The sequence below is a fragment of the Gymnoscopelus braueri genome (genome assembly GCF_963280865.1).
Source record: "Gymnoscopelus braueri genome assembly, chromosome: 5".
NCBI lineage: Eukaryota > Metazoa > Chordata > Actinopteri > Myctophiformes > Myctophidae > Gymnoscopelus > Gymnoscopelus braueri.
In genome coordinates, this window is record NC_137606.1 from 56711958 (window position 1) to 56739457 (window position 27500).

General features: G+C 39.1%; 3 protein-coding genes across 4 annotated transcripts in view; 2 read left to right on the plus strand and 1 right to left on the minus strand.

Moving 5' to 3' along the window:
• The window catches only part of LOC308086228 (T-cell surface glycoprotein CD3 gamma chain), an 8255-nt gene extending 6478 nt beyond the window's left edge, over nucleotides 1-1777 (plus strand). Inside the window, exon 6 of the mRNA XM_080429684.1 lies at nucleotides 1-1777. This exon is cut by the window's left edge and continues 377 nt beyond it. The gene's annotated coding sequence lies outside the window, so the exon portion shown is untranslated.
• Nucleotides 1-27500, plus strand: part of LOC308085694 (myelin protein zero-like protein 2) — a 181801-nt gene that overhangs the window by 95694 nt on the left and 58607 nt on the right. The window lies entirely within an intron of this gene.
• Nucleotides 3298-20058, minus strand: LOC308085695 (uncharacterized protein). Of its 2 annotated transcripts, none has more exons than XM_080428953.1 (5): nucleotides 19827-20058; nucleotides 18700-18903; nucleotides 16928-17080; nucleotides 10377-10441; nucleotides 3298-7019 (listed from the first exon to the last, which is right to left on the minus strand). In XM_080428953.1, exons 1-5 carry the CDS (start codon nucleotides 19897-19899, stop codon nucleotides 6960-6962), a joined length of 555 nt encoding a protein of 184 aa, XP_080285079.1. In that variant the 5' UTR covers nucleotides 19900-20058; the 3' UTR covers nucleotides 3298-6959. The 2 variants fall into 2 exon arrangements, with proteins under 2 accessions (XP_080285079.1, XP_080285078.1); XM_080428952.1 differs by having other exon boundaries at nucleotides 10377-10444.

Sequence of the window (27500 nt, forward strand, 5' to 3'; positions counted from 1 at the left end):
ATAGATTGACAAAAAAACTTTCCCAGATTTGTACCCAGATGGTGTATTTTCCTCATTCGAGCATCCTTGCAGTAAATGTAATCTTCCTATAGAAGCAATGTCTTTGGCATGTCTGCAAGTCTGTGACTTTGCACACAAAACTCTGGCCCAGTTTCCTGTCCTACCTTCATATAACCATGTGATGTAGAGAGGCCTCTATCATGTACAGGTGTCATTTATACTGTGTATGGTAGGTAGGATCACTTATCACATTTGAACTGGGGACCCCCACCCTGACAAGCACTTGGAATTGTAAATATGTTACTTTGTAGATCTGCTATTTTTTCATTTTTTTTTACATTTGCAAAATATGTTGTTCCAGGGACCTCCAGAAGCAAAACAATTAGTTACAAATGTTCGCTTAAAAATATATATATTGAAAGATTTGCACACATTTTTACGATTTCTTTTTTCAAAAGCGCGGCATCGAGTGCCGCGCTTTGAGCTTGTATATCTGCTATTTTTGAATAGCCAAAGACATCTAAAATGACAGGTCACTTGTCTTTAAAACAATCTCAGAATGCCTGAACAAACCTAAAGACCCCATACCCGTTCATAGCCTTCTTTGGTACTCATCCAGAAGTCAGTGGTTCTCAAACTTTTTCGCGTCAAGGACCCCGAAATTGATATATATTTGGCCACGGACCCCCATCTGATAATGTTTTGACCCTCAGAAGAAAAAAAAGCAGATGTACAAGCTCCCGCTGCGAGCTTGTTTATCTACTATTTTTAAATCGCTAAGATACCAAATTCTGCGGGGGACGCCCTGGAACACCTCTAGGGACCCCTGGGGGTCCCCGGACCCCACTTTGAGAACCACTGCTGTCACTAAGACTGAAGCAGATCATATTGCTTTACTTGCTAGACGCTCAATTTTACTTACATAGAAAGATGCACACCCACCCACCCACCCACACCTTTACTCTATGGATCAAAGACTTTCTTCAGTTGACTTACTTAGAGACAATTATAGAGAAAATAAAATCCTCATTAAGGGGCTCCACAAAGACGCCTTATAAAATCTGGAATCCTGTTCTTAGTTAAATTAGAGAGAAGATCTTGCCTGCTGTTCCATACAATGGAAGGCTAGAACTAAGGCCATCATGCACCATTATTACAGTTCTTTCTATTTTATTAATATGTTGTTATTTCTATTGTCACTGTTTGGTTTTCTTGTCTTACATGTACATAGTGTGTCACTGATGATTATATCTTACAATATTGTATCACTTGAAAAACTAATTTGTTAAAAATGTATTTTAACCGCACACGTACCTTTTGGGCAAATGTTCTTTTTCTTTTTTTCAAATTTCAAATCTTTTAAAAACATATTTTACATAAAAAAATGCAATGCATCGTGAGCTTGTAGATCAGCTATTTTTGCTATTTGACAAACAACAAAGTATATAGGGTTTAGGAGTTTTTATCTTTTATGTTTTACAAATCAATCCTTACTGTTAACTCCAGTTGTTCTGTACTAAATACTGCTTTCATAACTGGTTGTTTTGTATCTATTTAATGTCATTAATTATACACTGGATGTAAAATTAGCTGGTGATGTTCTGTGTTTATTTCTTTTAATATGAGAGTCTTTGCATAATTTCATAGAATGATCTAAATGCTGTTTATCTGTGTCGTTCCTCACATGGCCAAAAGGAAGCAATATGCATGATAATTATTAAGATAACTGTGCAAAAAATAAATGTATTTTGTAAAATAAAACTTTGGAGGAATTGCACTGCTGTGTGTCTGGACTCATAATTCACAAGGGGGTTGTCTGGGAGATTCAACATGTATTGATTTATTTGATACAAAGGATATGATACAAAGTAACTCTGATAATATACAAGCAACATCGTTTATATACTGTAGTTACTACAGTATGTGTCTAGTAGGCCAGGGTTTGAACCGAGGACGTTCTGTTTCCCAGACGACCTGTCTTCCCGTTCAACTATGGCTGCTGAGGTCCATCCAGGGCAGGTCTGGGATGGCTGAGCCACCAAATATACTGATCCAGGTTCTCAATGTTTTTTTTATCGGGCCCACTTGAAAATCTCAAACATCTGACCACTTAAAAGGATATTTCACTTTCACTATACAAACCCATTGTAACTCCATTTTAACCATTATATCCATTGAAAACACACGTCCTTTGTTCTGGTGATCTGATACTGGCCTTATAATACGTGAGGGGGCCGTGTTTTTTCAAATACTTTTTTCATTACTTTTTTTATGTTTGAAACATAAAATACAAATAAACACAGCCCCTCATCACCAGAACCAAGGACATGTGTTTACAATGAGTCTAACATGGTTACAATGGGTTTGTATATAGGAAGGGGGCGTGTCTGATAAAATCAAATGTTCAAATGTCTAAAAACCCAAAAAAAAATCAAGCCACTTAAAAAACTGTCCGGGGAGAAACACAAGCCTGAGTAGACGTTAGAATGACCCCAAACATGTTGGAAAGCCGCAGGTCATCTTCAGAGCATGTTGATACATCTATAGATCCTGTTCCAGCTTGGATCAATGCAACCAAAGTAATGCTTTAACCCATTAAGACCTGAGTGCCTTCTAAATCACTAGTTCTCACACTTTAAAGAGAGAGAGAGAGAGAGAGAGAGCGCTCAGGAAGTAACCCTAGTAACCCTCTACCTCTACCACCACCACCACCACCACCAACTGACACACACACACACACACACACACACACACACACACACACACACACACACACACACACACACACACACACACACACACACACACACACACACACACACACACAGAGCAGGTGTAGCTTTTAGAAGCAGGAGTTTGACTTCAATCTACGTTTCTCTCTTTCACTCGTAGTGGCCTCAGTGTCTATAAAGTAATGGCATTCACCTGCTCACCCTAAGGCTGGTTTGACCATGGAGGTGGGGTGAGCTGGGAGAGTTATATATTTTGTTGACCGCTTTTGTAATTTGCTCACTGTTTAACTTATTTTGTGAACATATTTATTTATTGGAAATTGTAATAATTGGTGACACTATAGTAAACACTTTTAAACTTGAGCATTTGTTTGGACCTGAATATTTTAATGCACGTAATACAGTTCTAAATCTCCCTGCCGGCTGATCTTTCATTGGGATCGTTATCAGCCGCAATAAAGCCTCACTTGTGTTTCTTAACTCTCCTGCACATTTCTAAAACTCTTTGTAAATCCTTTTTAACATTGTGTGACAAATGATAATGAACAATAAACTCACACACTCATAGAGAAGAAGATGTGTATTTATTTTTTACAGAGCGAGCCACTTATATGGAGAGACAGCATTTCCACCTAACTCCTCTCATCTGAGATAGAAAACAGAACAGAACAGAACAACAAAGTACCAAAAGTAAAAGTACTCAATGTGCAGAATGTCCCATTTCACAAGTTCAAAATGTATACAAATCATTTGAAAATAGCAGATCTACAAGCTTACAATGCGTCACATAGCGACCATTGTGAGCTTGTAGATCTGCTATTTTCAAATGGCCGAAATGTATATAGGGCTGAAGTGGTTAATGTATGATTTGTAATAATAATCCAAATCTACAAAGTAACTAGTAACTAAAATGTTCATATAATTGTAGTGGAGTAAAAGTACAATATTTGCCTCTGAGATGTAGTGGAGTAGAAGTAAAAGTACTGCAAATTTGGAGATTACAGCATTTCCACTAAACTCCTCTCATCTGAGATAACATAACAGAACATAACAGACATGATTCATCTTTAATCTGCCATGTAGGAACATTAATTAACATCCTGTTTCCACTGGCATTTAAGTCTCTACTCTTCATTCATCAACATTGCTGACAGTTACAGTAGTTACACTACACAATAGCTCACCAGTGGTGTAAAGTAACTAAGTACATTTACTCAAGTACAGTACTTAAGTGACATTTTGAGACGTTTGTACTTTACTTGAGTATTTCCAATTTCCAATACTTTTGCTTCTACTCCACTACAAATATTTGAAAACTTTAGTTAGGCTACTACATTGTAGATTTAGATTATTATTACAAAACATACATTAACTACTTCAGCCCTATATACATTTCGGCCATTTGAAACTAGCAGATCTACAAGCTCACAATGCGTCTTGTAGATCGGCTATTTTCATAAGATTTTTTATACATTTGAAAACATGAAATGGGACATTCTGCACAATGAGTACTTTTACTTTTGGTACTTTAAGTGCATTTTTATACCAATACTTTTGTACTTTTACTCAAGTAAATATTGCAGTATTGATACTTTTACTTAAGTTAAAAATGTGATTACTTTTTCCAGCACTGTAGCTCACACAGGTCAGATTGCGTGGCATGACGTGATTTAAAGAAAACCTTGAAGATGTGTGAAATGTTTCCAGTGAGATTACACAATGAATAGAGTCAGTTCTATATGATGTCACAGAGACATGGAAGTCGTGAGTAAACACAGACCAAATAAACGCATCTGTGTCATTTTAAGATTGGCCATTCAAAAAATAGCAGATCTACAAGCTCATATAGCGCAGATCTACAAGCTCATATGAGCTTGTAGATCTGCTATTCTTTTTTAAATCTCGAACAGTTTGTGCAAATCTGTGAATATATAACTCAAATCTTTGCTTCTGGGGGGTCCCTGGAAAAACATATTTTGAGATGGGGGTCCACGGCCAAATACATCATTTCGGGTGGTCCTTGACATGAAAAAGTTTGAGAACCACTGATATTATAACGACATAAGTTTTCTAAAAAAAACTGTTAGGATTTAGAAGACATTTGTAGAATCCCCCCAGAAGCAAAGATTGGAGTTACAAATGTTCGCTTTAAAAATATATATATATTCAATGATTTGCACATCTTGTTCATGATTTTTCGAAAAAAAATAGCAGATCTACAAGCTCATAGGGCGGCACTCGGTGGCGCGCCATGAGCTTGTAGATCTGCTATTTTTTTGAAAAATCCCAAATAAATCTTAAAATGACACAGAATGCGTTCCCCGTATTGAATAGGTTAAGAAAACCTTGAAGATGTGTGAAATGTTTCCAATGAGATTTACATTACACAATGAATACAGTCAGTTGTGTAAAATGTCAGAGACATGGAAGTCGTGAGTAACAGAGACCAGAGGAACGAGACGAGGTGCGTGGGTGGGTTACAGCGAGGGGAGGGGGGGGGGGGGGTACAGCGAGGGGAGGGGGGGGGGGTACAGCGAGAGGTGGGGGGGATAGATGCCGCATGTGGAAATGAGCTGCCAGGTCTGTGAAAACAAGCCCAAAAGAAGTGACTATAGGCCTTTAAACCTATACCATTGGCTATTTGAAAATAGCCGATCTACAAGCTCACAACCCGTCGCAGCTCGTAGATCTGATATTTTCACAAATATCATGAAAAGAAAAAGTTAAATATTTGGAAAAATGCAATTTAGATGGGAGAAATACATGAATTTATGCGTCCTTGACATGCAAATGTTTGAGAACTGGTTTAAACAATAACAATACAAAAAGAAATGGAAGCAAGCCCAAATAACTACGCTTTAAAAGCAAGCCGGGTAAAAAAACTACCAATATTTACAAAAACAAGCACAAAGTTGCTTATAATAAGCACACATGGCAACACTGCTTGGAGGAGGATAGAAGCTGCATGTGGCTTTTAGGGTTTTGATGTTGAACGTGTTTCTCACAGAGCTGTGTTCTCTCTACAGGAACTGCTGCGGTCTCCACCAAGCTACAGTATGAAAACAAGCCTGTACTTATAGGCAGTGGTGTAAAGTAACTAAGTACATTTAAAAAAGGTTTGAGGTATTTTTTACTTTACTGGAGTATTTCCAATTTTCAGTACTTCTACTCCACTACATCTCAGAGGCAATTATTGTACTTTTACTCCACTACAATTATTTGAAAACTTTAGTTACTAGTTACTTTGTAGGTTTTGAGTATTATTAAAAAACATACATTTTTTAAACTTATGTTGCTATATTATCAATGCTTTCCAAAATGTCTTCATGTCAAGGACCCCCAAAATAATATGTATTTGTCCGCGGACCCCTTCCCATCAAAAATATTTTGTTCCAGTGACCCCCAGAAGCAAAGATTTGAGTTAAAAATGTATATAAAAGATTTGCACAAATTTTCACGATTTTTCTAAAAAAATTGCAAAATAAATCTTAAAATGACACACATGTGTTCCCTTCCCGGCCTTAAAGGGTTAATATTATATTGTTTAGACTGATGCTAGGTTCATGGTTTACCTGTGATCCTATAGTTTACTGAGACACAACACTGTCTCTCTGTATTCTATGTACAGTATGTGTGTTTACCTTGTTTATTGTAAATCACTCTGGATTACAAAGGACCCAATGGAAACAAGCCATAGTGCTTTCTTGTGTTTTAAATCCTATTAGCTGACCTTGTATTGAACTGTACGTTCATGTGCTTTTTTTCTTCAAACTTCTAATAAAGTGTTCAATCAATCAATCAAAAGGATAAAAGCCTAAATTGTAAGTGCTGTCTTGTCTATTTTACATCAGGCGCCACATAGAACAACGGCACAGGAAAATACACCATACCAACAATACATGTTAATAAGATAAGATAATACAAATAGTTAGCAAATACCCCTGTACGCTATAAGAGGGAGCATTATTATCAAGATGGTGAAACTAAATGTCATCAGCATAGAAAGTAATATGTATGCTACAGCAAACAGTCCAAACAACACATTTCAAGTAAAGCTATTAAGACATACTGTAATATGTATACTTTTATATCACTATTTTTTTCTTTTGCGCCATTCAAAATCATTGAATTTAAAGTAATGAATACCAAAAAAATTGTGAGTGTATACAAGCACAGTGTGTATGTAACAGAATGTGTGGTTTGGCACCAGCTGGTTGCGTGGTGTGTTCAGCCCATCCTGTGAACGGTGGAGTAGGTGTCAGGAGAACGGGTATGAATGTTGAGTTGCTGTAAAAAAAGACAAAAAAGACAAACAATGTTAGCCTGAAATACTTAGCAAGTAACCAGATACCAGAGTATAGCCTATCTATGGCAGTGGTTCTCAAACCTTTTCATGTCAAGGACCCCCAAAATGATATGTATTTGGCCGCGGACCCCCATCTCAAAATATTTTGTTCCAGGGACCCCCCAGTTACAAATGTTCGCTTGAAACACATATATTCAAAGGTTTGCACATATTTTCACGATTTTTCTAAAATAGCTGATCTACAAGCTCATAGGCGCGGCAGTCGTGCCATTTGTGGTTCCATTTGTACACTCAGAGTTACAGACCTGTAAGGGTCCATTCAGACCTCTGGTGGTCCCCGTACCCCACACTGAGAAACAGTACCTTTTAGAGCTACAGTAAAGTGTGTGTGGGTGGTGAGGGTGGAGTGGGTGAGGGGTCCAATTCGGTATTTAATTTACCTCCTGTCCATAATTCCTCCCTGCTAGCTACAGTATAAGACCATTTATATCACACTGAAAGAACAGGGTCGGGGAAATTAGCATTTAAGTCGTTTTTTTAGTCTAAGGGTTTATTATCCTGACTTAGTAGTTTGTGGTTTTCTCCGCTGTTCCACTCTAGAGGCTGTTTAAACTAAATGAGTGAATCAAACTTTAACTATACATCTTTTTTATGGCTCGTGTTAAACACCCAGAGGACTCGCTAACACACTTTTTGCTTGGGGGCCACTGTTGCCAGATTTTTGAGAGAAATGAGCAGCAAAGTCTGTGAAAACAAGCCCAAAAGAAGCAACTACTATTAGACCTTTAAACCTATAACACTGGCTGTTTGAAAATAGCCGATCTAGCTCACAACGCGTCGCCTGAGCTTGTAGACCGGCTATTTTCCGTGATAGCCGATCTACAGATGTGGAGGTCTGCGGAGAAATACTTAAATTTGGGTGTCCTTGACATGTAAATGTTTGAGAACTGGTTTAAACAACAATAATACCCAAAAAATGGAAGCAAGCCCAAATAACTACGCTTTAAAAGCAAGCCGGGTATACAAAAAAACGGCAACCCGCAACTACCAATATTTACAAGCAGCAAAACAAGCAGAAAAACAGGCAGAAAAACAAGCCCAAAGTCGCTTATAATAAGCACACATGGCAACACTGCTTGAAGCATTATGGGAGGCCTGCTGCTCACATGCAATAAAGCTTTGTTCCATTTAACTGTCCACTTTATGAATGATAGTTTCGGGGGAAAAAAAGAAACAAAAGTAGGCTGTTATTTTAAGCCATTTGATAATCTAATCACAACCATCCCTGCTACATGATTTTTAAAAGGAGGATAATGGATACATTAGGTCTATGTCCTGCTCTAGTTTAAAGTACTAATGACTCATTTAAGCCATGGCTCACGGCTTGTATAAATAAGGCTTTCTTTCTTTCTTTCTTTCTTTCTTTCTTTTTGTTTGTATAATTTGAGTACTCCAGTTCTTTTTATTGCTTGTTTGTGTCTATTTTTATGGCATTGCTTTAGCCCTGTCTCGGCCAGGTCTCTCACATGTAAAATAGTTATTTATCCGGACTGATGGGTAAATTAAGATTATATGGAATCTGTACAGTTTAACTCCCGGACAATTTCAAGCTAAATTTAACTTATAGATGATTCAGAGCAAAATCGTCATTTTATTTTTTTGCAGCGTTTCAGGTGTAAGAGCCATATACTTATTATTTTAACCCCTTCACTCTAGGGGCATGGTCAAGGCCAAGGCTGGCCGGGTTATTTAATGAGGTGCCAATCAAGGTCAGGTGTTGCTGATTGATTGACAGGAGAGGCAAACATTTTTTTTTTTTAAATTCAGTCATTCCTTCTCATTTCATGGATTTCCAGAATGGGCGTGTCTGAACAGGCGATCTCAGAATGGAAATGTTTATGATGTCACAAACATTATTGATGGCAAACCCAATGTTAAATGAAAAGTGCCCGAATCGCTCCGAAACTTTTTCTACCCCCCCTAAGTGGGGGTCTACGAACAAATACTTCGGGCTCGGATTTTGTCTCCGCCCCCCGGAAGTGGGTGAAACAGGCACCTCAAACACTTGGTGGAATTGTTCAAAAATGTTCAAAGTGTTTTTTTTTCGATTTTGTATTTTTCTTAGATGCTTCTTTTTATGCAGAATTTTCCCATTTTTTTTCCTTTTTTTTAATAATTTTTTAAAATATTTTTTTGTATTAACAGACAGAATTGCTCAGTAGCCCCCCCCTGCCCAAGAGGACGTTTTGGTATTGCAGCTGAAAGCGCTGTATAAGCCAGAGACAATTGACTTGGGATGAGTATATCTGAGTGATGATTTAGGCTCAAACCTTTTGAAAAAGGTTTGAGGGACATACACCATATGATATTAAATATCAAATATTTTTTTTAAATTCATGGTGTAGCTCCTTTAAGATTTTTGGCGTTTTAAGCCTTTATTATTGACAGGACAGACAGGAAATGGGGAGAGAGAGATGGGGAGTGACATGCAGCAAAGGCCGTCGGGATACATTGTAGCCTAGGTGCCCGGACCGCTACGCCAGTGGTTCGGGCCGAGGCAAACAGTTTTTTTGCCTGTGTGCTGTGCTCTGATGGTTTGTGGACTAGTCTGTATTTTTGCTTTAATATCTTTTGTGATCAAGTTACCAAGAGTGATGGACAATTTACAATATTTGACCTGTCTGTATGTTTATTATTTAATTTTTTTTTTTTTTTTGCCAAAGTCATGTTTATCTGCCTTTATTTACATCTGCCTAACTCTACTCTCCACACTGCTGATTCATCCTGCCTTATTGCCTATGTTCTCAGCCTATCAGAATCAGAATACTTGTTACATTCCAAATCATTTCTGCCTAAGTCAAAAAGCTGACTCAAAAGCACTTTCTGTTCTGCCTAAGTCATTTTGGAACGTAACAATTATTCTGATAGGCAGGACATAAGCAATAAGGCACAATGATGCAGCAGTGTTAGAAGAGTATAGAGCTAGGCAGAAATGTTAATTTGGCCAAAAAATGAATGAATTATGCTATGAGGCTAACGCTATGATGGGAAGCTTCAATGAAAAACTAATCTCACCCACTTGAAGTTAAGTATCAAAACCTCTGAGAGTGTAAAAATAGAACCAAATGGACCCTTACAGGTCTGTAACTCTGAGAGTGTACATATGTAACCAAATGGACCCTTACAGGTCTGTAACTCTGAGAGTGTACACATGGAACCAAATGGACCCTTACAGGTCTGTAACTCTGAGAGTGTACATATGTAACCAAATGGACCCGCATTTGTACACTCTCAGAGGTAAGTTAACACAGTGCAGAAAGAGAAAAAAGAGAACAAACCTCATAGTCGGGGGAGGGGGTGGGGGGTCCTCCGCCTCGCCCGGCCTTACGACGCCCTCCTGCTGCTGCTGATACACAAAGACACACATTTTAATACACACTGACAATAACACACACACACACACACACACACACACACACACACACACACACTCACACACAGCAGTGACTAAAACCCACTCGCAACACCCTTTTGTGTAAAGATTATAACACACTTGCTACCACAGACATGTTTATGTGGTTATTAGTTTCTGGGAAGGCGGATGTGTTTACAAAGTAAAGCACAGTTGTTACAGATGACACTTTACAACAAAATTGTATTGGCGTCTCTTCCCGAATCTCAATCTCAGTACTATTATTGTTTCATCCCAACCTCTGGTTATCACTGGTTTAACAGTAGTTGTAGCAGCCTAGTATAGTTCTTAACAGGTTAGTTCACACACAACACCACAGGGAGCTCCACTAATCACGTTCAACACAGATTTGGCTCAAACAAGGGGTTAAATGTGTTCTCCTGCTATGCCACTAGAATATGGAACGTACCAACAGACATAGAAAAGGGTGAATCCCTACTCTCCTACCATACCCCAATGGAAACAAGCCATATCGCTTTCTTGGGTTTCTTGGGTCCTCTTAACAGACCTTGTATTGAACTTTACTTTCCTGTAAAAAACCTGGTGATATGCAGCTAGTCATGTTCATTTGCACTGTGCCAATCAACTATCTGCAGGGTTTCATTATACAAACCACCAAGCCTGAGTGAGCAAAAGCACAATTTACAATTAGGCAAGTGCTACGGGGTTAAGTGGAGTCTGAAGAGAGGAGGTGGGTCTTCAGATTACGGCAGAAACATGGGAGTGAATGTGCAGTTCTTCTAACTGTAATGAGGAGTTTTTGTTCCACAGTTTGGGAGCCAGGAGGGAGAAGAGTCTAGGATGTGAGGAGCGTTGACTCTGATCTGAGTGACACTGAAGCCCTAACTGCTCCTGAGCAGGTTGGTGCCTCGCATTGGTTTCCTCAGTGTGTGCCGTTGGTGTGTGTAGACTTTTGATTTATTGACCAGGAATCATATACATATACATAGTATTCTACTTCTTTCCTATAGGAAAGATGACAGAATATTGTTGTGCCGGTGAGGTAAGAAACCCTACCGTTTACCTTACATACAATTAGAATGTATTAATGTCTTGTGAATGTATTAATGGGTGAATGTAATTCACATTATGAAGCGCTTTGGATAAAGGTGCCATATCAATGCACCGTTTACCATGTATGAAGGGACCTGGTGCATTTTGCAGAGATGTTAGAGAGATGTATACACTACAGTGTGTAGACACAGTGTGTATGTGTGTATGTGCACAGACTAAACCACTGCTTCCCTCTCCCCTGAACAGGTCCATTGTGTTCATAGAGACACGCTCTGCCAAACAGGATGTGGTGGATTGGAGCCCCTCTGCTCCGTGGTGGTGGGAGCGCACTTTAACCCTTTAAGACCGGGAACGCATCTGTGTCATTTTTTTGGCTATAAAAAAAAAATAGCAGATCTACAAGCTCATAGCACGGAGTGCAGCGCTATGAGCTTGTAGATCTGCTATTTTATTTAAATCGTGAAAATGTGTGCAAATCTTTGAATATATATATTTTTTTAAAGCGAACATTTTAAACTCGATTCTTTGCTTCTGGAAGATTCTACAAATGTCTTTTTAACTCTTATGTTGCTATACTATCAGTGGTGCTTAAAAACATGTCAAGGACCCCCAAAATGATGTATTTGGCCGTGGACCCCCATCTCAAAAATACTTTGTTCCAGGGACCCCCACAGAAGCAAAGATTTGAGTTGAAAATGTTCGCTTTAAAAAAGAAATTATAAATTCAAAGATTTGCTTCAAACTTTCACGATTTTTCAAAAACAGCAGATCTACAAGCTCATAGCGCGGCACTCGGTGCCGCGCTATGAGCTTGTAGATCTGCTGTTTTTGAATAGCCCAAAGAAATCTTTAAAATGACACACAGCTGTGTTCCCGGCTTTAAAGGGCTAACCTTTAAATGTTTGTGTATTTCTGTGTGCGTTTAGCATTTCCTGTGATGGTATTGAGTCATAGCCGTAAAGTTTGTGTATTTCTGCATGCGTTTCCTGTGAGAGAGTTTCCTCTCGTATAGCTTTGCTAAATATAGTTTGACTTGACTTGACTGAAGATAGTGTAGGATAACGGGATTTCTTTTGTTGTTAAAAGGTTAAAGCTCTATATTGTGATAGTAATCATTGCTAGAGAGTGTTTGTTCAGTAACAGGGGTATCCCTGTCTCTCTCTGGCTCTTTAGTAAACAGAAAATACACTTTCCGTTGGGTTGCCACGCTCAGCCAATCAGGAGAGAGTACCCATTTATCAGTGGTGGGAAAAGTACTGAAATTCCAAGTGAGAGTGAAAGTCCAGAATTCAAGTTTTACTTGAGTAAAAGTACAACATTATTGGTATCAAAATGTACTTAAAGTACCAAAAGTAAAAGTACAAAATGTTTTGAAAATAGCAGATCTACAAGCTCACAACGCGTCACACTTTTACTCAAGTACATTTTATGGACTTTTACATTGTACTTCTATATTGCAGTATTGATACTTTTACTTAAGTAAAACATTTGAGTACTTTTTCAACACTTGACCTTTGGCTCTGTGCTTGGTCTGCTCTTTTTTCCCTCTACACCAAACATCTACAAGCCCGCAATGTGATGCGTTGTGAGCTTATAGATCTGCTATTCTTTTGCTATTATTTCTGTAACTCTGAGTGTACAAATGGAACCAAATGGACCCGTACGGGTCCATTTGGTTCCATTTGTTACACACTCACAGTACGTTTTAACAGCGGGCGACTCTCGGGCGATCGCCGGACGACATCGTCCAAAAGATAAAGAAAATACATCTTTTCATCGCCCCCCCCCCCCGCCCACTTCGCCCTATCGCCAGTAGTTGCCGGCTCTCAGACATATAATGCACTTCCGGAAAATACTATCCTGATCGCCTGCTGTTAAAACGCACCGTCAGAGTTACAGACCTGTAAGGGTCCATTTGGTTCATGTGTACACTTTCAGAGATACAGACCTGTAAGGGTCCATTTGGTTCTATTTGTACACTCTCGGAGTTACAGACCTGTAAGGGTCCATTTGGTTCTATTTGTACACTCTCAGAGTTACAGACCTGTAAGGGTCCATTTGGTTCTATTTGTACACTCTCGGAGTTACAGACCTGTAAGGGTCCATTTGGTTCTATTTGTACACTCTCAGAGTTACAGACCTGTAAGGGTCCATTTGGTTCATGTGTACACTTTCAGAGATACAGACCTGTAAGGGTCCATTTGGTTCTATTTGTACACTCTCGGAGTTACAGACCTGTAAGGGTCCATTTGGTTCTATTTGTACACTCTCAGAGTTACAGACCTGTAAGGGTCCATTTGGTTCACTCTCAGAGTTACAGACCTGTAAGGGTCCATTTGGTTCACTCTCAGAGTTACAGACCTGTAAGGGTCCATTTGGTTCTATTTGTACACTCTCAGAGTTACAGACCTGTAAGGGTCCATTTGGTTCTATTTGTACACTCTCAGAGTTACAGACCTGTAAGGGTCCATTTGGTTCACTCTCGGAGTTACAGACCTGTAAGGGTCCATTTGGTTCCATTTGTACACTCTCAGAGTTACAGACCTGTAAGGGTCCATTCGGATCTCTGGCTGGTCCCCAGACCGTAGGTTGAGAACCAGTGTTATAAAGGGTGATGTGAGTTGGTTGATCTTATGTTTTGAACATTAGGTTCCGTGCCATGCTTTATCCCATACATGGGCAACTGGCGGCCCGGGGGCCAACTGCGGCCCTCACCTTCACTTAATGCGGCCCACAGGTTAATATCAGAATACTGATTTATTATTGATTTCAGCTGTTATAATTCCTAACATGCAAACATGACCCGCTTTAATTACTTCTATATTAGTAGCTTAATGACCTTTTTATGTCCAATGTATTTGTATTTAAGTTCATAAAGTTAACATAAGTATAACTAAATGCATTTGAAATTAAATAAAAATGTTACTTTTCAGGATTCCAATTAAAAAATACCCCAAAAAACTATTCAGGATTCCAATTCAAAAGTAGCAAAAAGAGCAGATCTACAAGCTCAAAACGCGCCGCACTGTGACGTGTTTTGAGCTTGTAGATCTGCTGTTTTTGCTACTTTTGTGTGACATACTAGAATGACGAAGTACGGCATTAATTTACGAAAAAAGTTAAAATATGCAATGAGGCCCCCTGGAGTGAGTGTGGACAATGTGGAAACATACTATAGTGGCGCTCTCCATCATCAAAGTTGCATCACCCATGCTTTAACCCCCTCAATCCAGGAACACATCTGTGTCACTTTACATTTCTTTGGCTATTTTTTTAAAATAAATCGTGAAAATGTGTGCAAATCTTTGAATAATATACAAATACATTTTTTAACTCAAATCTTTTTACTCCTGGGGGTCCCTGGAACCACATATTTTGAGATGGGGGTCCATGGAAATATTTTGGGGGTCCTTGACATGAAAAAAGTTCACTGATATTATAGCAACATAAGTTTTTTCCCCCAAAAAAAAAAAAACTGTTGGGATTTAGGAGACATTTGTTGAATCCCCCAAAAGCAAAGATTTGAGTTAAAAATGTTTATTTATTCAAAGATTTGCACAAATATATACAATTTCTTCAACAACAACAAAAACAGCAGATCTACATGCTCGTAGCGCGGCACTCGGTGCCGCGCTACGAGCATGTAGATCTGCTGTTTTTGAATAGCCCAAAGTATAAAATAATGGTTATAGCTAAAAATCTAAAATGACACAGCATGGGTTCCCGGATTGAAAGGGTTAAAAAGGGACATAATAGGCTCTCGGGTGGCGCAGTGGTAAAGTGCATGGCCACCACCACGGAGGTTGTGGGTTTGAATCCACCGCGGTGCAGCCGGCTTTGTCGAGCGTCTAGCGGTGGCAACTTTGATGATGGAGAGGGCCACTATATTTGCCACATTACATTATTACTGTCGGGCAGAAACCTCTTATCGTAAATGAATGCCGTACTTTGCCATTCTGTAACACAAAAGTAGCAAAAATAGCAAAAAAAATGACGATCTACAAGCTCAAAACGTGTCGCAGTGCGACACGTTTTGAGCTTGTAGATCGGCTATTTTTGCTATTTTTTTATTAGAATCCTGAAAAGTTACATTTTTTATTTAATTTCAAATGCATTTAGTTATACTTATGTTAACTTTATGAACTTAACTACAAATACATTGGACATAAAAAAGACAATAGAATGTTAATACTAGTCACTAAGCTACTAAGACTGAAGTAATTAAAGCGGGTCATGTTTGCATGTTAGGAATCATAACAGCTGAAATCAATAATATATCACTATTCTGATATTAACCTGTGAGCCACATTAAGTGAAGGGGGGGGGGGGGGGGGGGGGCGCATGTGGCCCCCGGGCCGCCTGTTGCCCATGTATGGTCTATGTGAACACAACTGGGCGGTGTCCGGGCCAATATATCTGTCACTGTAATGCGAGGCTTGTCACTATAGGGAGTGTTGGGCGGGAGGAGAAGGACGAAGGCTCTACTACGTCCTCCTGGTGGGGGCTCCTCACTGGTAGGTGAGTCAGTAGGATAAGACAGCAGTGACAACACAGAAATGTGTGTGGAGAGGAATCAATTGGCATCCAGTTTAAAACCCTGGTGCTAGCCTGTAGAGCAGTGAAAGGAACAGCTCCTTCTTACCTCCGGGTTATGGTCAAGGCTTGCCCGACCACTTCGGTCTGCGGCCTCGGGGCGACTGGTTGCCTCGTCGCTCAGTGCTTCTTCAGGCCGATCTACACGGTCACAGCCTTTTTCTGTTCTGGCCCCACAGTGGTGGAATGAACTCCCCACTGATGTCAGGACAATAGAGTCACTGCCCATCTTTCACCGCAGGCTGAAAACCCACTTCTTCAGGAAACACTACCCTGACCCTTCCTCTTAGCCTTGCCTACTTGTTGTTAACTAGTTGTACGAACTCTTGTTTTATTGTTTTATTGGATCTTGTTTATTCGATACACTTATTTGTTTTAGCTCTTGTTCATTTGATTTTCCTATTTGTCTCATCTGTTTAAGAAAGTAGGAATGCAGGGAGCGCCCGCTGGCCTAGCGGTCTAGGCGCATACCATATATGCTGGTAATCCAGCTTGACAGCGTGTCGCGTGTTCGACTCCCGATCCCGACGACCTTTGCTGTGTGTCACCCCCCATCTCTCTCCCCATTTCCTGTCAACCCACTATCCTATCAATAAAGGCAGAAAAAGCCCCAAAACATATCTTAAAAAAAAAAAAAAAAGTAGGAATGCACTTATTGTAAGTCGCTTTGGATAAAAGCGTCTGCTAAATGACTGTAAGGTAATGTAATGTAATGTAATAACGACAAAATTGGGGAGAAAAAGGGGTAAAAAGCAACAGAAAAGGGACATAATATTCAGTGTAAGGAGTAGGTAGGTAGGATGGTCTTACGTTTGCTCGCTGCAGCAGCAGGCGCTGCAGCGCTGTTGCTGCTGCGTTTGGTCCTCAGGTAGACCAACATGATGACCAGTCCAGTCACCAGCAGGTCCACAAACAGGATGGTCAATATGTTCAGTTTGGTGGCCTCAACACACCAGTCACATGCTGGGAGGGACAACAACACAAAACACAACATTAACTACACTGTTAGATATCAATATCAGGTGTGTTAATCAGTGTTGGAAAAAGTACTCAACTGTTTTACTTAAGTAAAATATCAATACTTTAATGTAGAAGTAGTCTACTCTGTTACAAGTAAAAGTCCGGAAATCAAAATTTACTTGAGTAAAAGTACAAACGTATTGGTATCAAAATGTACTTAAAGTAGCCTACCAAAAGTAAAAGTACTGAAATGCTTGAAAATAGCAGATCTACAAGCTCACAACGCGTCGCTATGCGACGCGTTGTGAGCTTGTAGATCGGCTATTTTCAAATAGCCTAGGTATAAAATAGGGCTAAAGTGGTTAATGTGTGTTTTATAATGTAATAATTTATATCTGCAAAGTAACCAGTAACTCAAGTTTTCAAATAATTGTAGTGGTGTAAAAGTACAATATTTTCCTCCGAGATGTAGTGGAGTAGAAGTAAAAGTATAGACAATTGGAAATACTCCAGTAAAGTAAAAGTACCTCAAATTTTTACTCAAGTACAATACTTGAGTAAATGTGCCTAGTTATTTTACACCACTGGTGTTAACTTTAACACACCACTCACATGCTGGGATGACAAGAGTAACAAGGCAGACAAACAAGGCAGGATAAGCACATCCCTACATTAACTGGTGCTGGACTAAAACAAATAAAAAGTTAAAGAAAGTAATGTCCACAGAAACACAATATAACTCTCCTGATGATGGCCTTATAGGGTGAAACACTGTTTATATTGTTTGCTTACAAAACACGGGGGGAGACAGCATTATACTGTGTTTGTTTGGTATAAAGCAATAAACTGTGTGTTTGTCAGTGGTGTAAAGTAACTAGTATTTCCAAATTTCTGTACTTTTACTTCTACTCCACTACATCTCAAAGGCAAATATTATACTTTTATTCCACTACAATTATTTGACAATAGACACTTCAGTTACTAGTTTTGCTTGTACATTTCGACCATTTGAAAATAGCAGACGCATTGTGAGCTTGTAGATCGGCTATTTTCAAAAGATTTATTTTTGAAATGGGACATTTCTGCATTATGAGTAGTTTTACTTTTGGTACTTTAAACTTGAGACCCAAAACACACATGTGTTGTCTCCCCAAGACACAAACATAAACATTTAATGAATTAACCACTTAAGCCCTATGTAGCAGCGGTAATATTTATCTCACAACGCTTGGATATGTGACGTGTTGTGAGCTTGTAGATCTGATATTTTCACTATTTCTTAAAACTTGTTCTTTGGGGTGTGAAAAATTTACTATTATTTCTTTATTTTATTTCTGAAACTTTATTTGCTCAAATTATTATAGAAAATCTGTTGACATTTTTTTAATACAAAAATATTGGTGATCCATATAGAAAGACACATTTGTGAAATTTCTGAAAATCTTATATATATATATATATATATATATATACCATATACTAATTACCATTATTATTATTTTTTTTATTGTAGAAAACGTAATCTGTTTTTTTTTATGATCTTTTTTTCCTGCCCCATAAAAATGGGTCCATCAACATTTTCCATTGTTTGGGAAAGAGCAATAAAGAGATGTTTCACTTACCTTTTCCTCTGACGAAGAAGTGGTAGAATTTGTCACCGCCATCAACTTTGTATTTGCAGTGGTAGTTTAGGCCTACTAAGTCGTTGTCATAGGGATGCGTCAAAGTCTTCCTAACAGTTTCATTGGCTATATCCTTCAGGAACCAGTCACCTTCTTCTGGACAGGTCATAGTGAAGTCTCTCCCCCACCAGAAGTACACCCCTCCTGAACCAATAAAAACACAATTAAATATACTTTACTACAACTACGATACTAATAATCATATTTAGTATATTGTGTACACAGACACAATTCACATTAGACCATAACACCAGCATCATAAAACAGCATGAGAAATGTAACAGACAATAACAACAGAGAACTAGAACGTTTTTTTTTTTTGGCTGCGGACCCCCTGTCTCAAATAATATTTTTGTGCCAGGATTTTTCAAAAACTGCCAAAGTTTGAAATATGGTTAAAGAGGTTAAAATGATTGTGACACCATATTAACTGGTTATGCTGGGGACCCCCTTGTACTACCCCCACCAAGGACCCCTGGGGGTCCCCAGACCCCACTTTGAGAACCAATGCGTTAGGCGACACTGAATATACAATGGCAGAAGGACAGGTATAGAAATGTGTGGTCTGGGGACCCACAGGGGGTCATTGATGGGGTACCAGGGGGTCCCCACCCACCCAGCTAAATTAATTCATCAATATAGCATCAAAATCAGTTCAAAAACGTTTTAAGCCTATTTTATACTTTGGCTATTTGAAAATAGCCGATCTACAAGCTCAGGCAACGCGCCACGATGCAATGCGGCGTGTGCTTGTCGATCTGCTATTTTTTTTTACATTTTTGAAAAAACTTTCAAAAAAAATCTGGAAAATATTGGAATAGTTTTGAACATTTTTGGACAACACAAATATTCTCTTATGAGAGTCTCCGGCACAACAATATTTTCAGATGGGGGGGGGGGGGGGGGGTCCGCAGCCAAAATGTGGGCGACATATAAAATTGTCTGTCCTGAAAATGTAGATATATAGACTCAAATGCATGTATTTCACTTAAAAAAACATCTGTTTGCAAACACAACTTAACATGAGTTATAACATAATAATATAAAATAATAAAACATTTTTTTACCTTCGTCAGCCTTCACAGTCATCATGAAGAGCAGAGCAGCAAGCTTCACACTGCTGAGGACAGATCTGTTCATTTTATTAAAGATGTATCTGATCTGAATGTTAATTAATATCTTGTTTCTCAGTAGATTACACTATAGGCCTGATATGAACTATATTATGAAGACTGACTCTATAAGTAAGTGAAGATTAGCATTGATCTCTCTCTCTCTCTCTCTCTCTCTCTCTCTCTCTCTCTCTCTCTCTCTCTCTCTCTCTCAGGTTAAAGGTTTGTCAATCTAAGGACCACTTTGACTTCCAGTCTGCAGACTTCAAAATAAGAGCTCTGCTGACAAGTAATACGTAGACCAGTGTTCTCACTCTATTTGCATGTGTCTCGAGTTCATTAATAAATAAATAAGTAAATACATAATTAACATTTCCTACAATCATTTTGTAGGAAATGTATATAGCGCTGAAGTGGTTAATGTATGTTTTGTAATAATCAAAATCTGCAAAGTAACTAGTAACTAAAGTTTTCAAATAATTCTAGTGGAGTAAAAGTATAATATTTCCCTCTGAGATGTAGTGGAGTAGAAGTAAAAGTGCTGCAAATTGGAAATACTCCAGTAAAGTGAAAATACTTCACAATTGTGCTTATAAGTACAGTACTTGAGTAAATGCACTTAGTTACACCACTGGAGTAAAGTAGGAGTGAGGTCTAGTAGTAGTCTGATTAATTTGCTTTGAGAGGTCTGCAGATTTGATTTTAGTGCCTTTGAGGTGCTAGACTAGAGCATTGGTTCTCAAAGTGGGGTCCTTGGGGGGGTTCCATGGGGTCCCCAGCAAAATGTGTTAATATAGAATCACAAACATTTTAACCACTTTAACCTGTTATACTTTGGCTTTTCAAAAATAGCAGATCTACAAGCTCATAGCGCGGCACCGAGTGCCGCGCTATGAGCTTGTAGATCTGCTATTTTTGAAAAATCGTGAACATTAAGTGTTACAAATGTTACAAAGGTTTGCACATTGTGCAAACCTTTGTATATATACATTTTTAAAGCGAACATTTGTAACTCAAATCTTTGCTTCTGGGGGGGTCCCTGGAACAAAATATTTTGAAATGGGGTCCGCGGCCAAATACATATTATTTTGGGGGTCCTTGACATGAAAAAGTTTGAGCACCACTGGACTAGAGCACCATGAGAGGTGTAGGCCTATGCATAGAGCATAGAGCTAGGGTGGGATGGCTCAGGGTAGAGGACGGAGTACAGCAACGTGCAATGGGCCTGGTCTACAAGATACTCAAGACAACTCTTAGTTAAATAATAATAGTTAAATAATAGATACATCATTGTTTCTGCAGTGTTTGACAAAACAAACGTTGATGCAACGTGTCTGCAGGCCATCATCCTGAGGCAAACAGTCCTATGTAGTTGACCTTGTATTGTAAACTGTACTTCCATGTTATTTTATCTCTGCAAACTTCTTAATAAAGTATTCAATAATCAATCAATCAATCAAACAGTGTTGCCAGATTCTGTGGCCAGGTCAACGAAAACATATATTACATCAAAATATTATTGTTTTACCACTTTAACCATGAGTTAAAGTTTATTATACACATTAAACATGAAAACAAGATTTTGAATATTTTTTGAAACATTTTAGCAACACAAATCATGTATCCCTGGGACAACATCTTTTCAGATAGGGGTCTGCGTACAAAAACATATTAATTTGGGGGTCTTTGACATCCAGCATGAGAAGGGCAAGAAAATAATCCAACACACTGTCTACTTCACTTAGAGCAAAAAAAGAGGTTTATTAGAGATAGATACGACCTTTTGGTTGCCCGGGCCTTTCGAGTACAAGTTGTCCTTGACAGAAAAAGGTTTGACATTGACAACCACTGGTTTTAAACAGCTTCTGGAAAGAAGCCCAAATAAGACCCAGAAAAAAAACGTCCAATATTTACATGCCCAGAGTTGCTTATAATAAGCAGACATGGCAACACTGGCAAACTCTTGAAAATAACTGAAAACTGTTATTTTTGAATGATTGAAAACAGTTGGCTTATTATTATTATTATTATTATTATTATTATTATTATTATTATTATTATTATTATTATTATTATTATTATTATTACTTACATCATACTCCTGAAGCGTTCCACATTGCTTCTTCATTATAATATTTGTTATCCATAAATAAATAATAATAAATAAATAAAAAGCACTTAGTCAACCGTTGCTCATTAGATCTTATTTTGAAATCTGCCAACCGGAAGTTAAACTCTTATTTTTGTAGACATGACAGAACGTCCTCCATTTATTCCATTGTCTCACAGTGTATGCAAATGAGCTAAGAACAATAACAGGAAGTTATGTTTTCAAAGAGTGTTAAACATTAAACTTCTGAATAACTTCTAATCCATTGTACATAAATACAATATTTACATGTTCTTTTATGATTAGCCAGAGTATCTTTATGCTCACATAGTCTATAGATTTACCCTGATTTTAGTTTAAATTGTCTTTATTATTCACTATTTAGCATGGTGGAAAGTACATTTACTCAAGTACTGTACTTAAGTACAATTTGGAGGTGTTGAGTATTTCCAACTCTCAATACTTTTACTTCTACTCCACCTCAGAGGCAATTATTGTACTTTTACTCCACTACAATTATTTTAAAACTTTAGTTACTAGTTACTTTGCAGATTTTGATTATTATTACAAAACATACATTAACCATTTCAACCCTATATACATTTTGTCCATTTGAAAATAGCAGATCTACAAGCTCACAATGTGTCACAATGCGACGCATTATGAGCTTGTAGATCTGCTATTTTCAAAAGAGTTCTTGAAAACTTGAAATCTGCATAAGGAGTACTTTTACTTTTGGTACTTTAAGTACATTCTTATACCAATACTTTTGTACTTTTATTCAAGTACTTTGAATCCCGGACTTTTGCTTGTAACAGAATATATCTATATTGCAGTATTGAAACTTTTACTTAAGTAAAAAAAATTGAGTACTTTTTCCACCACTGCTATTTAGAACTGATGTGAGAGGTGCAGAGGTGAATAATTAATGAATTAAAGATGAATAATTCATTGAATTTCCATATCTTTGTGACTCAGGTTTGTCTATAAGCCTCCACACACATGTTCTGTGTTCACATAGTATTTATATTTATGACATTTATAAAGTCATTAAGTGACAGTGAGTTTGATGTGTGTGATTGACAGGCTCTGAACCTACCAACATTACTGTACATCAAAGAGCTGCTCTGCCACCTAGTGGCTGAAACCTGTCATAAGGTCATTTCATCCTTCACATCCATGGTGGGATTCTTAATGCATGGCTTTCTGTTGGATATAGTTTTTGTAGGACCACTTCCAATAATGATCAATGGTGTAAAGTAACTAAGTACATGTACTCAAGTACTGTATTTCAGTACAATGTTGAGGTACTTTTACTTCTACTCCACTACATCTCAGAGGCAAATATTGTACTTTGACTCCTCTATAATTATTTGAAAACTTTAGTTACTAGTTACTTTGCAGATATAAGTTATGATATTATAAAACATACATGAACCACTTCAGCCCTATTTCATACATAGCTATCATATCGCGACGCGTTGTGAGCTTGTAGATCGGCTATTTTAAAACATTTTTGTACTTTTACTTGTGGTACTTTAAGTATATTTTGATGCCAATACTTTTGTACTTTTACTAAAGTAACATTTTGAACACAGGCCTTTTACTTGTAACAGAGTATTTTTATATTGTGGTACTTTTACTTAAGTAAAATATCTGAGTACTTCTTCCACCACTGATAATAATGATAGTAAATGTACTGTTTTCATATATCCATGTGTGAACACAAACAAACTGTAGATGAGAGAAGTGAATGGAGATTATTTTTTGTTTATTTTATGTTGCAAAATTCCCAAGCAAATACATTTGATTTGAGCACTTATACTCTCCATAGTAGTGAGACTTGACATGAAGATGTAGAGCAGAGTAGATGGCAGTGGTGTAAAGTAACTAAGTACATTTACTCAAGTACTGTACTTAATTAAAATGTTGAGGTATTTTTACTTTACTGGAGTATTTCCAATTTTCTGTACTTTTACTTCTACTCCAATACATCTCAGAGGACAATATTGTACTTTTACTCCACTACAATTATTTGAAAATTTAGTTACTAGTTACTTTGCAAATATAATTTATTTCATTATAAAACATACATGAACCACTTTAGCCCTATTTTATACATAGGCTATTTGAAAATAGTCGATCTACAAGCTCACAACGCGTCGCATCGCTTGTAAATCTGTTATTTTCAAACATTTTAGTACTTTTACCTTTGGTACTTTAAGTACATTTTGATACTAATACTTTTGTACTTTTACTCAAGTAATATTTTGAATTCCGGACTTTTACTTGTAACGGAGTACCTCTACATTGCAATATTGATGTTTTTACTTTTGCCAGTGTCTGATAACTGCTGGTGTAGAGGGAAATGATCTGTTACATAATACCTTTATTAAACATCTCAAATCATTTTCAATATAAATAAATCACATTGAACGGCAGTGGCTCAGGGGTAGAGTGGCTGGTAGAGCGGCCGGATGGTGAACCGGAAGGTTCCCAGTTGGATCCCGGGCTCACCCAGAGTTAGTGTGGAAGTAGTCTGGGAGACTTCGCCTCAGAGCCTGGACAGCAGGGGCGCGGCCACTGCGTTCTGATTCAAATCAACAGCCAATGAAGAAAAGGGGGCGGGATCCACATGCAGTGGGTGTTGCATGTAAATAGGAGCGACGGGAAGCAATTTCTCCTTGAGAAATTACGCCCGCCATTATTGTGTACTGCTGTTTGCCTCTCGTCGGACTGTTTAGACGAGTTGCACAGCTCTCAGACCGGTAAGAGGCGTGTCCGCTCAGATTGAGCGTAAGTTACATCCCGTGCACAAATACCAGGGCATGGTCCAGAAGTTTCCTCGACCCTCCCGTTTGTATGCGAGAGCTGGCGAAAACTTCTGGGAACTCAGATTAGTGTGGAAGTGTCCTTGAGAAAGACGCTGAACCCCCTAATTGCTCCCAATGAGCAGGTTGGTGCCTTGCATGGTTTCCTCCTCCATCGGTGTATGAATGGGTGAATAGCACTTAAAGGGATACTTCACTTTCGGGCCGGGGACACATTTAAAAAAAATATTAAAAATAAATGAAAAAAGTTATGGAAAATTCATGGCCCCCTCACACATTAGTAGGACACTCTAATGCGTGAGGGGGCCATGAATTTTCCATAACTTTTTTCATTTATTTTTAATATTTTTTTTAAATGTGTCGGCGGCCCGGAAGTGAAGTATCCCTTTAAGCGCTATATAAATGCACCATTTTACATTATCCAATCAGCATGAATGGGAGGGTAAACAGGAGGACCTCACTATGTAAATGCTGACTATATTAGCAGCTGTGTGACCTGCCAAGGACACAAACCCCCCATCCATCTACAACACTCATTAACACGCATTAACATATTAACACACATGAACACATGAACACAGAGAACCTCTTGTCTTTCTCCTGGATCCATGAGGCCACACACACACACACACACACGCACACACGCACACACACACACACACGCACACACGCACACTCGCACACACACATACACACACACACACGCACACGCACACGCGCACACACACACACACACACACGCACACGCACACACACACACATACACACACACACACACGCACACACGCGCACACACACACACACACACACACACACACACACACACACACACACACACACACACACACACACACACACAGTATCCACCAGTGATTCTAAAACCCTTTTCAATTCAACGACCCCCGGTTGGGTATGCATTCAGGCCTGATGCATCACTGAAAAAATATTGATGAAAAATGTTTAGTTTTTTATTTCATTCTTATAAGGCAGGGGTCTTCAACGTTTTCAGGCCAAGGACCCCCGAGAGAGAGAGAGATGAAGCAGGGACCCCCTCTATATTGTATACAATTGTGTTTCAGATTAAACTTTTTTGTTTACTAGGTCTGCTCTTTTTTCCCTTTACAACTACACATCTTTACCAAAAATAGCAGATCTACAAGCTCACTGCGAGGCGTTGTGAGCTTGTAGATCTGCTATTTTTGGCTAAAGTTCTCCTCAGAAAAGGGATGGTAGGGTTGCTAAGTGGTTAAGGTATAAAAAAAAACCAAATCATTTCACACAAAGATTTGGCGGACCGCCCTGTAGTAACTCTGAGGACCCCCTAGGGGTCCCGGACCCCCTGTTATAAGGTAAACAGTAAACAGTGCTTACGTAGAGTGGCTTGCCCTCACATTAACACACTGTGTTGCTGTGTGGTATAGGGATTGGGGTTTTCTTTTCATTAATCCAGTGATTAAACGTTGGTTTATTTTTTACCCCCTTTTTCTCCCCAATTTAGTCGTTATGACAATTAATTCTCTCCACACACATTTCTGTGTGGTCACTGCTGTCATATCCTACTGACTCACATGCCAGTGAGGAGCCCCCACCAGGAGGACGTAGAGCCTTCGTCCTACTCCTCCCGCTGACAGGTGCCCCCCCCCAGCCTGTAGGAGTACGTGCAATGACCAACATCACCCTCCTGCCCGCCCGGCTTCCCCCCCCCCGAACACGGGCCAGTTGTGTTCGTGTAGACGCTCGACAAAGCCGGCTGCACCACGGTGGATTCAAACCCACAACCTCCGTGGTGGTGGGCAGGGACTTTACCACTGTGCCACCCGAACGCCCCTCAGTGTTCATTTAACTGGAACAACATGGAGTTACAGAGTAGATCCCATACAGTACAGTGGCCCCCCGAACCCAGCATTGAGAGACATTGAACAGTGATAGTATAGTAAGAATGTACTGTGGGGGGGGGGGGAGCTGAGGTGTGAAAGGGTCTCTATTCAAAATGGACCCAGTCTGTCCTGCTTATAGCTCTGGTGGGGCGGGGGAGGGGGTAAATGGTGCATTTATATAGCGCTTTTTTATCCAAAGCACTTTACATAGATTGTGCATTACATTCACCCATTCACACACCCATTCACACACCCATTCACACACCGATAGAGGAGGAAACCATGCAAGGCACCAACCTGCTCATCGGGAGCAATTAGGGGTTCAGTGTCTTGCTCAAGGACACTTCCACACTAACTCTGGGGGAGCCCGGGATCGAACTAGGAACCTTGTGGTTCCCATCCGGCCGCTCTACCGGCCACTCTACCCCTGAGCCACTGGAGGGGGGGGGGGCATATTATCACTGCCTTCACAGGTGCTACCGATGATACTAATGTAGGCTCTGTTCCATTTCATGTAGCACAGTGGTTCTCAGATTTCTCAATTTCCACGACCCCCAGAACTCTGAGAGTGTACATATGGAACCAAATGGACCCCTATAGGGCCATTTGGAAACCCCTTAAGGAACCATGAGTGTCCCTGGTCTACACTTTGAGACCCACTGGTGTAGCAGAGTGTTTCCAGTGAGCCAACATGCACAATATCAGCATCCTGACTCTGTTTGACCAGAATGGAACAGAGCTCTCATTAGTATCATTGGTAACACCTGTGAATGCCTTCACAATATGACTGCTGTGCCTAGAGCCTATTATA